At 44.4% G+C, this 12,347-nt stretch overlaps 1 protein-coding gene across 1 annotated transcript in view; it reads right to left on the reverse strand.

Moving 5' to 3' along the window:
• Positions 1–323: 323 nt before the first annotated feature.
• AP4M1 (adaptor related protein complex 4 subunit mu 1) overlaps positions 324–12,347 on the reverse strand; it is a 56,733-nt gene continuing 44,709 nt past the window's right edge. Inside the window, exons 11-16 of the mRNA XM_082257019.1 lie at positions 12,222–12,328; positions 9,150–9,241; positions 6,844–6,891; positions 6,681–6,731; positions 4,400–4,517; positions 324–583 (exon numbers count right to left, since the gene is read on the reverse strand). Of these exons, the coding sequence (XP_082113145.1) occupies positions 386–583; positions 4,400–4,517; positions 6,681–6,731; positions 6,844–6,891; positions 9,150–9,241; positions 12,222–12,328 (614 nt within the window). The 3' untranslated portion in view covers positions 324–385. The remainder of the gene's footprint in view (positions 584–4,399; positions 4,518–6,680; positions 6,732–6,843; positions 6,892–9,149; positions 9,242–12,221; positions 12,329–12,347) is intronic.

The following is a 12,347-nucleotide window of genomic DNA, read 5'->3' on the forward strand; positions in this document are numbered from 1 at the left end:
AGATTCCTGCTTGCGGTCAGCAAGCAGAGTGGCAAAGGGTTGAATTGGGTAGATCTTTTTTTTGTAGGGGGTCTCTCTTCCCATCCTGCATCCCTGCTGACACATTACAGGGTGTTTTGCTGCTTTTCCTAATTTGTTAGAAGCAGCATCTGGGCAGTCACAGGCTGATCAGACCCTCTACTTAGACCAAGATGATGAATGAAGTTCGAGTCTTTAGTGCAAGCATCGCCTTATTCAGGTCGGTCCCTTTGAGAAGATATAACTTTGTAAAACTTCCACTCAGTTCATTCAAGCCATGTGTGGTCACCGACGAAACGCTGTTTAGGCCTGACACCAGCAACTCCCCACCACTGAGTGAGAGAACGATGTGATGTTCTGCGGACGTCTACCCAAGCCGGACACTGTACGAGTCACTTTGAGTCAAGTAACGAACCCAGGTGTGGATGGCGGTTGGACGTTCATTTCTGAGCCTGAGGAAACGGATCTGAAGGCCAGAACTGGTGTGGGAGGGTACCTGAAAGGAAAGATTCACGGGAGGCAGGTCCAGAACCGAGGGCAGGGAGACGCAGCCAGACACATCCACCTGTAGGAGACATACAAAGCTGGAATGAAGATTCAGGTGGATGAAAAGCACTGCTCTAAGCCCTGTCTAAGCCAACTTCCTAAGGTGCTTTCCAGCACACTCCAACATAAGATATCTACTAAGATAGAGACCGCACATTGCTGTACCACTTGGAAAATAACTTTACTGGAGCTGGCAAGCCACTTTTACCCCACTAAAGTTTACTAACCGAGCGATTTCTGACACTCCGCTCCGACATGTAAAAATTAAATTTTTTTTGCTAGAAAATTACTCAGAACCCCTAAATATTATATATTTTTTTTTTTAGCAGAGACCCTAGGGAATAAAATGGCAGTCATTGCAATTTTTTTTATGTCACATTTTGACATAAAAGTATTTGCGCAAAAATTTTTCAAACGTTTTGTGAATAAAAAAAAAAAAAAACACACTAAAGTTAGCCCAATTTTTTTGTATAATCTGAAAGATGATGTTACGTCGAGTAAATAGATACCTAACATGTCATGCTTTAAAATTGTGCACACTCGTGGAATGATGCTAAACTTTGGTACTTACAAATCTCTATAGGCAACATTTTAAAAAGTTTTACAGGTTACCAGTTTAGAGTTACAGTGGAGGTCTTGAGCTAGAATTGTTGCTCTTGCTGTAACGTTTGTGGCGATACCTCACATGTATCGATTGAACGTCGTTTACATATGTGGCCACGACGTACGCATGCGTTCGCTTCTGCGTGCGGGGACGCAGGCACTTTAAATTTATTTTAAATGTATTTTATTTTTACACTTTCCCTTGAATTTTTTTTTTATCGCTTTTATTCCTGTTACAAGGAATGTAAACATCCCTTGTAATAGGAATGGTGAATGACAGGTCCTCTTTATGGAGAGATGTGGGGTCAATTAGACTTCAGATCTCTCCTACAGGCTAGAAAGCCTGAAATAAAAAAAAAAAAAACGATATCCGCTGAATGCCGAGATCAGTGCAGTATTGAAAACTGCCAGGCTGGGCGTGACGTCGGGCTTCAGAGTCAGAGACTGCTGGGGACCATCTGGTCCTCGCAGTCTCTATGGTAAACTTTCACCGACGGGCGATCCTTCTCCAGCTCGCCGATGGCACGGGCGAGCCAGTAGAAGCACTGGAGGGTGGCGGGAGGATGTCGCCTCCCGCCGTCTGTAAGAAAGATCAAGCGGCTGAACAGCCGCTATGATTGTTCTTATGGAAAAGGAAATCGCCGGCGGAAAAAAATTATATCTGAATGATGCCTGCAGCTGCACTCATCATTATTAAGATATCCCCACTCAAAGCCAAAGACGTCATATGACGTCCAGCGGTAAGGAAGTGGTTAAAGACCAGAGGATGGTGGGGTGAGAGTAGCTTGCTCACAAAAAAAATGTATTCAATAGGCAGTGCAGTGTTGGGCATCCTATATCCTATGTTTGTGCTGGAATGAAGCCTACAGAGAAAACAAAAAACTGAAGTTAGAATTTTGTATATTCTATGCATTAAGGTAAAAAAAAAAAAACCTTCTGGGTGCAGCTCCTCCCCCCTAGCCCCCTTATACTTACTTACCTGAGCCCGATTTCAATCCAGCAATGTGCATGAGAGCAGCAGCCCTCCCGGGTCTCTGTCTCATTGGCTCACACAGCAGCAGGATCTATCACAGCCAGTAAGGAGAGAGCAGGGGGCAGGGCCAAGACATGCTCCTTGTGTGAATGAACAATGTCCATTCACAGAAGCGCCACCACTTGGGAGCGAGCCTGCTTGAGTGCCCCCATGGCACAAAAAGAAGAGGAACAATCAAAACCACTGCACAGAGCAGGTAAGTATAACCCTCCAGTCTCCTCTATAGAGCGGCGATGTCACCGCTGACATCCGCCACCATCTGATCCAATCCTGCCTGAAAAAAAAAAAAGACAGATGGTGCTCCTATTTTTCATCCATCCCGCAGATCGGATTGGATGGAAACGGACAGGCGGTCCGTTTCACCAATTTCCCCATAGAGGAGAGTGGGACTGTATCTGCTCTGCACGGTAAAAGGACACGGACCGGTTATCTGCCTGCTCAGCGGGGGTCAGTGGAGGCATCCCCTGCTAAGCAAGCGGAATCCGCTACACAGAGGCGCCTGTGTGATTTCGGTATGTATTGAATCACTGATACTGAAACAACTACGGAACCCAAAGTCAGGTGTTTATGTAGCATCTCTCCTGGACACACCCAGTCAGAAGCTACATGCATACAGTGCATCATAGTCCAGAACTGGTCATAAATGTTTATTATCCAGCCTACTGGCATTGATAAGTTTTTATAATAGCAATTATATAGCCATCTATAAATTTCCCTGGCCATATAGAAAAAGATGTGAGGTATATGCATAAGCTGCGCAAAATCTGCTGTTCGTATCCAGTACTATAAATAGCCATCTTATTGATTACCCCAAGTTCTGCAAGACGGAATAGCCAGCCACTGTGCCTGTAAAGCAGAAAGGGAATGCTAACCCCTCCTGCTGATCGTGCCGCTAAATATTGCTGTGCTGCAGAAAATCCGTGGCTGACCTTTCCTGAAACAGACACTTTCTGGAAGGGTTGATCTCTTGTGTCCCAGTTAATGGTCACTTTGCTCCACTGACCCCCATGCCGCTACTATGTCCATTAGTATTTACTTCCTTTTGTACAGGCACAACGTTTACTGTCCGTTTTAGTTGTATAAACATGTCATCCTTAACCACTCTACAACCGCTCACAGTAATACTACTGCGGCAGAGTGGTTCGTTATCGTCCAGCCACGTAGTATTAACGTGATTGGACACTCCCCCTTCTGGGCGGCGCTTGCGCGCCGCCGGAGGCTCGCTCCCGCTGTTTTCATTCACAGCGGGAGTCGGGCCAGGGGAGGAGCAGCGGCGATCGCCGCTGCTCTTACCCGATCGTCGGGGATCGAGTCTGGAGATCCGCCCGCTGTGTGTAAACACAGCGGGCGGATCTCCATAGTGACAGGGAGTGACAGATCGGACTGTTCAGCATAGCTGGACATCCGATCTGTCCATGACTCACTCAGTCCCCTCCCCCCCTACACGTCAGTAAGCACCAGGCATACATTAACCCCTCCCTCTCCAATAAAATTAACCCCTTCCCTGCCAGTGTCATTTTTACAGTAACAGTGCATATTTATAGCACTGATTACTGCAGTAATGTCACTGGTACCCCCAAAAGTGTCAAAAATGTCAGTCAGGGGTCCGGTCTGTCCGCCGCAATGTCGCAGTCCCGCAAAAAAAAATCGCAGATCACCGCCATTACGCGTTAAAAAAAAAACACCAAAAATGACAGAAATCTTTCCCTTTGTTAGTAAACGCAATAACTTTTGCGCAAACCAATCAAAATACGCTTATTGCGATTTTTTTTACCAAACATATGTAGCATAAAACAAATTGGCCAAAAATTTTTAAAAAAATTGGTTTTTACATCTTTTTTGGGGGGAATTTCATATAAAAAAATGTTAAAAATATTGTTATTTTTTCAAAATAAACGCTCTTTTTTTGTTTATAGCGCAAAAAGTAAAAATCGCACAGGTGATCAAATACCACCAAAAGAAAGCTCTGTTTGTGGGAAAAAAAGGACGTAAATTTCGTTTGGGTACGGCGTCGCACGACCGCGCAATTGTCAGTTGAAGTCGCACAGCGCCGAATCGCAAAAAGTGGCCTGGACGGAAGACAGCAAAATCCTCCGGTGGTAAAGTGGTTAAAGCGACTCTGTTGCATATCTTGGAAACCACCCTTGTGAATGGAATAGAGAAGCAAGAATAACTGTCAAGGCTGAGCTGAACCCTTACCTTGAAGAGAGCCGAAAGCTGGCTCCCTCCTCGGATTCTTGGAATATTCCATGTCAGCGACTGTGTGCTCAGCGACAACTCCGAACTCTGATCTGGACTGCTGAGCTCCTGAGAAACACTAGAACACAAAGCATGAAGAGTTAGTACAGGGCTTGAAAGGCTGGTTTATACAGAAAGTATTTAGTCTCATTAAAGTCTAGGGAATCGACTGATATAGTTTTTTTTAGGGCCGATACCGATTTTCTAGTCACCCTTCAGGTCGATAGCCAATATTAGGTGCCAATATTCTGTAAGTTTTAACTTTTGAAAAATCAACACAATTTTTGACACAAATCTGGTACTGAACATGTTAATGTTTTTTAAAATTTTTAACATTAACCACTTCTGGACCGGAAGGATTTGCTCCCTTAATGCCCAGGCCATTTTTTTTGCGATTCAGCACTGCGTTACTTTAACGGAAAATTGCGTGCGACACTGTACCAAAATAAAATTGATGTCCTTTATTCCCCACAAGTAGTTTTTTGGTGGTATTTGATCACCTGTGCGATTTTTATTCTTTGCGCTATAAACAAAAAAAAGCGACAATTCTGAAAAAAAAAAAAAAAACAATATTTTTTACTTTCTGCTATATAACATTCCCAATATAAAAAAAAAATTAAAAATCAAATTTTTTCAACATTTTAGGCCAATTTATATTCTGTTACATATTTATGGTAAAAAAAAAAAATCCCTATAAGCATATAATACATAGTTACATAGTAAGGTTGAAAAAAGACACAAGTCCATCTGGTTCAACCAAAAAAAAAAAAAAAAACAGTATTGAAAACCCAACCATACAATCCCATATACACAATCCTATACCCGCTGTTGATCCAGAGGAAGGCAAAAATAAACTCCAGCATAGCATGATCCAATTTGCTACAGCAGGGGAAAAAAATTCCTTCCTGATCCCCCCAAGAGGCAATCGGATATTCCCTGGATCAACTTTACCTAAAAAAAAATTGTAGTACCCATTTATATTAAGTACACCCAGGAAAGAATCCAGGCCCTTTTTAAAGCAATCTAGTGAGCTGGCCAGAACCACCTCTGGAGGAAGTCTATTTCACATTTTCACAGCTCTTACGGTGAAGAAACTTTTCCGTATTTGGAGACGAAATCTGTTTTCCTCTAGACGTATATTGATTGGTTTGCGCAAAAGTTATAGCGTCTACAAACTATGAGATATTTGTATTTATTTTTTTACTAGTAATGGCAACGATCAGCAAATTATAGTGGGACTGTGATATTTCAGCGGACATGCGCTGTCACTGTACTAATGGCACTGGCTGGGAAGGGGTTAACATCAGGGGCAATCAAAGCGTTAACTGTGTGCCTAGCCTGTGTTTGTAGTGTACTGTGGGAGGTGCTTTTACTAAGGGAAGGCATGGATCCTTGTCCCTGCTTTGCATGAACGCAGTATATCAATCCCTTCCCTACTGACAGAACAGAGATCTGTCTTGTTGATAAACAGACTGGCTTTCTGGCTCTCTGCCTAATGATCGGTGGGTGCCGGTGGACATGGAGTCTGCGGTACCCGCAGATCAGCTCCCGCTGTGTATAATCAGAGCAGGCCGCCGCCAGTGCGCATGTGCGCTCCCTACCAGGAAGCGTCGGATCGTGTACTAGATGCGTGATCCGGCGCAGCAGACCCACCTTGCTAAGCCGCCGTACATGTATGTTATATAGTTGGCAAGTGGTTAAAGGGACTTCGGGTCTGGGCAGGAAGGGGTTTATCTCTTTATCCCTGGGAGGAACAGTGCTACTAAAACTGGGTATACACTAGTAGAATAGAAAATCCATACAAACATTCTCAGTACATTTGAATGTTATTCGAAAGTAGATCAAGATTCCGTTTGCTATTAACATTAAACTGTGAAATTAATGGGTTTTTACTAAACTAAAACCGCATTCACTGTTAGAAATGCGTACATTTGAGAATATTTTCCCATCCTACTCCTTTAAAAACTCTTGTCACTGCAGTTGAAAATCTAATCTAATGATTAGAAAAACAAACAAACGTTCTTACAATGAAGAATGGTGAACAAAGTTATACTGGTGTGTAACCAGCTTTACTCCCATACTTTTCACATTCAGGGCTTTATGTTTATTGCTAAAAAACCTGTACACCTAAAGCCCCCAAGGGGGCACTCTGACCTCCAATCCTGCTTTCTGGTTCCTTCCCAGACTGTGAAATTCTAGCAGTCTCCCCAGAACATACAGTAGGTACTTGTGGGACACTTACCTGCTGGCTCCTTTCGGCACAGGGACTTGCACACGTACATTTATTGCTTGGCTGAAAATACAAGTAGAGGAAACCTAGGTCAGTACAGTATGAAAAATTCCCTCCCTATGATCAGAGTTTTTTTTATTTATAAGCCCGATCCCCTTATTTCTCAGACTCTCACCTCTTGGGACTCAGATCACAGCGCAGCTTCAAAAATATTCGCAGCCGACTGCAAGAGAATATTTGTCGTTATTCACGAACGCATTCTGCTCATTTAACCACTTCAATACCGGGCACTTTTCCCCCTTTCCCGCCCAGGCCAATTTATAACTTTTAGCGCTGTTTCATTTTGAATGACAATTGCGCGGTCATGCAACACTGTACCTAAACCAAATTTATGTCATTTTTTCCCCACAAATAGAGCTTTCTTTTGGTGGTATTTGATCACCGCAAGGTTTTTTCTTTTTTGCTAAACAAATAAAAAATACCTGAAAGTTTGAAAAAAAAAAAAAAACAAAAAAAAAAGTTTTTTTTGTTTGTTATACAATTTTGTAAATAGATACGTTTTTTCCTGCACTGATGAGGCCGCACTGATGGGGTGGCACTGATAGGTAGCAATGATATGCAGCATTGGTGGGCACTGATAGGCGGCACTTCTGGGCACTGATAGGCGGCACTGATAGGCGGCAATAATGGGCACTGGTGGGCAGCACTGATAGATGGCACTGGTGAGCAGCACTGATGGAGAGGGCACTGGCGGGCTCCCTGAGCCCTGATTGCCATCCCTGGACGCCATGGTGGGCATCCCTGGTGGTTGGACACAGCTGGTCACATGGTAAAGACCCTACGTCAGTAGGCTCTTTACCGAGATCGGAGAGGCAGAGCGCTTTATCCTGCTGCCGTCCGGTCAGGATAATGTAACCACCTTCCCGCCGTCATTTGCCTATAGAGCGGGCGGGAAGTGGTTAAAGTATTCTTCAGTATAACAATTTTATATTCTCCCCTTGTTACTGTAGGTTCCCTCCCAAAATCACAATGCATTCAGTTAGGTTACTTGGCATTTGCCCAAACAGGGCTGGGAATGTGTTAAAGAGTGCATGTATTGCTAGAGTGCATGTATTGCTGTGGAAAAGATATGAGGACAAGATCCATTTGGGCAAAGACTGGTATGAACTGTGAATGTGTACATACTGGTGATATATAAATTAGTGATCGACCGATATCGTTTTTTCATTGCCGATACCGATATTTTGGTCATCGCGTATCGGTATCGGCTGATATGGGCCAATATATAATTTTTTTTTTTTGACAGTTACTCTTGTGGAAAAGACCCCAAACTCCTCCTCTGCATTCAAACCACGAAGTTTGGCTGTTTTGAATGCTGTCATTTTTTTAAATCTGGCGCCGAGTACCCGGAAGTGATGTCATGACATCACTTCCGGGTTTTTGCATGGAGACCCGATCAGAGCCGAATGCGGCTTTGATTGGGTCTTCGGCGGCCATGTAGGCTGTTTGCCTGGGTATAATCCTTACATACAGAACAAAGCGCACGTTACCAAACATAAAACATCCAGTGCAGTAACCATTAAGGGGTCCTTTTACACAGGCGTTCTATATGTCCAATTTTTCCTCCATCTGTTGACAGATGAAAAACTGACATCATTGTATTTCTATAGGCTAGCGGATGTTAGCTGATGATCATCCGTTGACATCTGCCTTCGTTAACATCCCTTTTCTTTTAAATGGAAGAACGCCCCATTTTCTTCAGTTAAAAAAATGGAAGCTGACCTAAACGGATATCAACAGACAAATGGTCAGTTTTTGCATTGGTTGTTAGGAGTTTGCTAAAGTAGACAAAGGTTGGGGTTACCCGGTGCCTGCCCTTTGTTTACTTTAGCGGCGGCGCAGAATGACAGTACTGCTTCTCCCAGTGCTGATTTGGAGCCGGCAAATGACAAATCCAGCTGATGTCTACTCTAGCAAGGGGAGAACTGACAATATAATTTGCTGCCGGCAAGTGACAGATCCTCTGTGTACACTCTCCCCACGCTCTGTAAATATGGCTGCCCTCTGTTGTTTACATTCTCCTGTCAGCAGGGAATTCCCCATGGACAGATGTAAAAACCGAAGTCTCGATCCGTTTTTCATCTGATTGCCAAAAAAAAAAAAACATGACTAAATGGATGAAGCAAGCGGAACGCCTGTGTGGAAGGTGGCCTAAGAGAGTACCAAGGATATTATATTCAAAGCAGTCTGTAGAATTTTCTGGGTGTGAAAATATTTTAATTGTATAAACAGGAGCGTAAAGATAAATGTATTTACAAACAATACTGCAACAATGGTGTTTGTTTCTGCTTTCTGAATAAGTTTGAAAGGTAATTCCGAATTGTGTTGCATCACAAAATCCCCTGTGTAGCAATGCGTGAATCTTTTAATTTTCCTGTCTGTTTACATCCTTTATATGAAGTTGTTCATCTTGAACCTTACCTGCTGCCGGGGTCTCTCTCCACACTGGGGAACAGGTGGAAAGGGAGGGAGGTGCTGAGACTGTCTGAGATTTGATACTGCATTACTGTCAGCTGAAGAAAATAAATAAGAAAATGGATTAGAAAAAAAAAAAAAAAAACGAAACTAAAGACTTCAGCCATAGACACAACAAGATTAAAGTAGAACTATAGGCAAAACTTTTTTTCTCTTTCATTCATTGATGGACACAGCTCCTTATCATCTTGACCATTGAGTTATACTGCCCCCTACAGGAGTAGGACACTAGGAAGGAAAAGGCTATGGGGCAGTCCCATGGGGTATACTCCCACTTTCAGCTATAGGCACTTTTTTTTTCTGCCTAGTAAGGAGTAAGGACCTAGTCCCTTGCTGGGATCTCTGGTCCTGGCAATTTTTTCTTTTTAAATTGAATTTTTTTTCTATCTTTATTTTGTTTCTGTGAGTTCCAAGGACAAGGAGCCCCGTCGTAGATGGGGGGGCCTTTCTTCTCGGCTCATAAGAGGCCTTTTCGTCCCTCAGGGTCTCAAGACAAGGTATCTAAGCTCTTCAGAGCCTCCACCGGAGTTTCCAGGAGAACCTGGTCTGGTAAGCTCCTACGCCGTGACCTGGGGAGTGAACAACTCCCTTCTGCCTTTGCTGAGCTGGCGGAGCAGCTGGTCCAGGGGCTGCAGTTTATCTGTGATGCCTGTTGGGATGTGGCTCCCCTGATGGCTCACCGCTCTGTTTTGGCGGTGGGCATTCGGAGTGTCTTTTGGCTTAAATGCTGGTCTACGGACCAGACTTCTAAAAAGGCCTTGACTGATCTTCCCTTTTAAGGAGATAGTCTGTTTGGAGCTACCCTGGATGACCTCATTAAAGGTCTCACAGGGGGAAGAGTACCTTTCTTCCATAGGCTACTAAGGACAAGGAACCTCATCATAGACGTGGACCTTCCTTCTCTGCTCATAAAAAGTTTTTTTCATCCCTCAGGGTCGACTGACAAGGGCTCGAAGCCTTTTAGGGCCTCCTCTGGCAGATCCAAGCGACCCTGGTCTGGCAAGCTGAGAGCGGGCTTCTCCAGGCCCGCAGACAAGGTGGTTCCTTCATGAAGGTTTGCCCTCGCCCTCACCCGTATCTGGGGGTCTGTTTGGGGCGGTACAAGATCTGTTCCTTAAAGGGGTGATCATCCCAGTTCTGACTTTGGAACTTTTTCAGGGTTTTTACTCAAACCTGTTCAGTCTCCAGGAAGGAAGGCAAAGTGCTTCAGTCCTGGACCTTAAGGTGCTGAACTGCTTTGTGTCCATTATCAATTTGTGGCGTTGCCCTTTGGACTCGCCTTTGCTCATTGGGTTTTCACAAAAGTGTTGACCCTGGCGCTAGCCTTGCTATGCCAATGGGGGTTCGCGGTACTGGGCTACTTGGACAATCTCCTTCTGCGAGCAGAGTCTCCCTCTGCTCTGTTAGAGAACCTGGCGATCACAATACGAACTCTTCGGGAGTTCGGCTGGATTTGAATCTTCACAAGTATGCCCTGGTTCCGTCCACGACTCTGGACAAACTCCAGAAATTGCAGGCTGCAATTCGCCTCCTGCTGTCTAACAGATGGTCAATCCCTTGGACTTGCATGCGGGTGCTGGGCCTGATGGTGTCTACCTTTTGAGGCGGTTTCCGTTTGCACAGTTCCATATGAGGTCCCTGCAAAGGAAGATTCTAGCCAAATAGGACAAGACTCCGCAGTCTCTAGACAATCAGATCTGGCTGAGCTGGGGGTCGAAGGAGTCCCTAATATGGTGACTTTGTTCTCCTGCGCTTCGGCTGGGAAAATCCTTCCTCCGCTTGTATTGGACAGTGGTCACCATGCATGCCAGCTTCCTCGGCAAGCATTCTGCTCAGGGGATCTGGATGTGGAAGAGTCCAGACTAACGATCAATGTCCTGGAACGGATCAGACGTGTCTGGATCATTAAAAGGATCATCTTCAGGGAGGCCCAGTGCGCATTTAATTGAACAATACCACGGCCGTAGCTTATGTCAATTACAAAGGGGGCACAAGAAGTGCCCTTGTGGCTCTGGAGGTAGCCAGCATTCTAAGGTGGGCAGAACAGTTTGTTCCTGCCCCCTCCGCCGTGCACATTCCCTGGGGTGGAAAATTGGCAGGCAGATTACCCCAGTCGGCAGGCGTTGGACCAAGGGGAGTGGCCCCTTTATCCAGTGGTGTTTCATCAGCTGTGTCTCCGGTGGGGCACTCCCGAGGTGGATCTGTTGGCATCTCGGCTCAACAGAAAGGTGCAGAGGTTTGTTGCCCGGGCAAGGGATCCTCTGGCAGATGCCACAGACGTGCTGGCGGCCCATGGGGTCAGTATCGTCTGATTTATGACTTTCCTCTTCTTGAGCTTTTATTGATTTACATCTTAAAACACAGAAAAAAGACAACTACATTGCCTCAAAGGCGTCAGTGTACATAACGTCCATAAGATTGAACAGTAATGGTGCAATGATAGAACAAGCAATCTATGAGCAATCTGGCTCAATTAATATTTGTTATGCATTTATGACCACATCGATCAATCTTTTTGGGAGAACAGCTCATACACCTGTTACCTTTTAACGGATCGTCTTGATGTGAAGTACCATCTATTTAATTGCTCTTATTTGCTTGTTCTATCATTGCATCATCATTACTGTTCAATCATGTGGACGTTATGTACACTGACGCCTTTTTTTGAGGCAATGTATTTATGTCTTTTTTTCTGTGTTTTAAGATGTAAATCAATAAAATAGTTATGTTTTACTGTATCTAGTGCCTTCAAAGTCCATGTTTTTCCCCAATATTCAGTCTAATCTCCAGCCTGAAGTCATCTAAAGTGAATTAATTTACTGACTAAACTTCCACTTTAACAGGCGCTTAACCCTGGCAGTGTGGGGAGCCAACACACAGATATATTTATTTGTAATTGCCAGAGTTCAGCTTTAACTGAGAGATCAGCTAACCTAAGTGACCAAGCAGAAAATGATGGTTCGTTAGGTCGTAGTCTAAGTTGCCTTCAGTAACATGGAAGATATTGCTATGACTCACCTCTCCCTGAGGAGGAAGGACCTTCAGGATCCGACTGACCTCAAACTCATCCAGCTTTACAGATTCGTGAAACTGACAGCTGTCCACCCGCACTGCCGAACCGTATCCTGTGTATAGGGAGAATTA

The sequence above is a fragment of the Pelophylax lessonae genome, assembly GCF_965119305.1.
Source record: "Pelophylax lessonae genome assembly, chromosome: 4".
Classification (NCBI taxonomy): domain Eukaryota; kingdom Metazoa; phylum Chordata; class Amphibia; order Anura; family Ranidae; genus Pelophylax; species Pelophylax lessonae.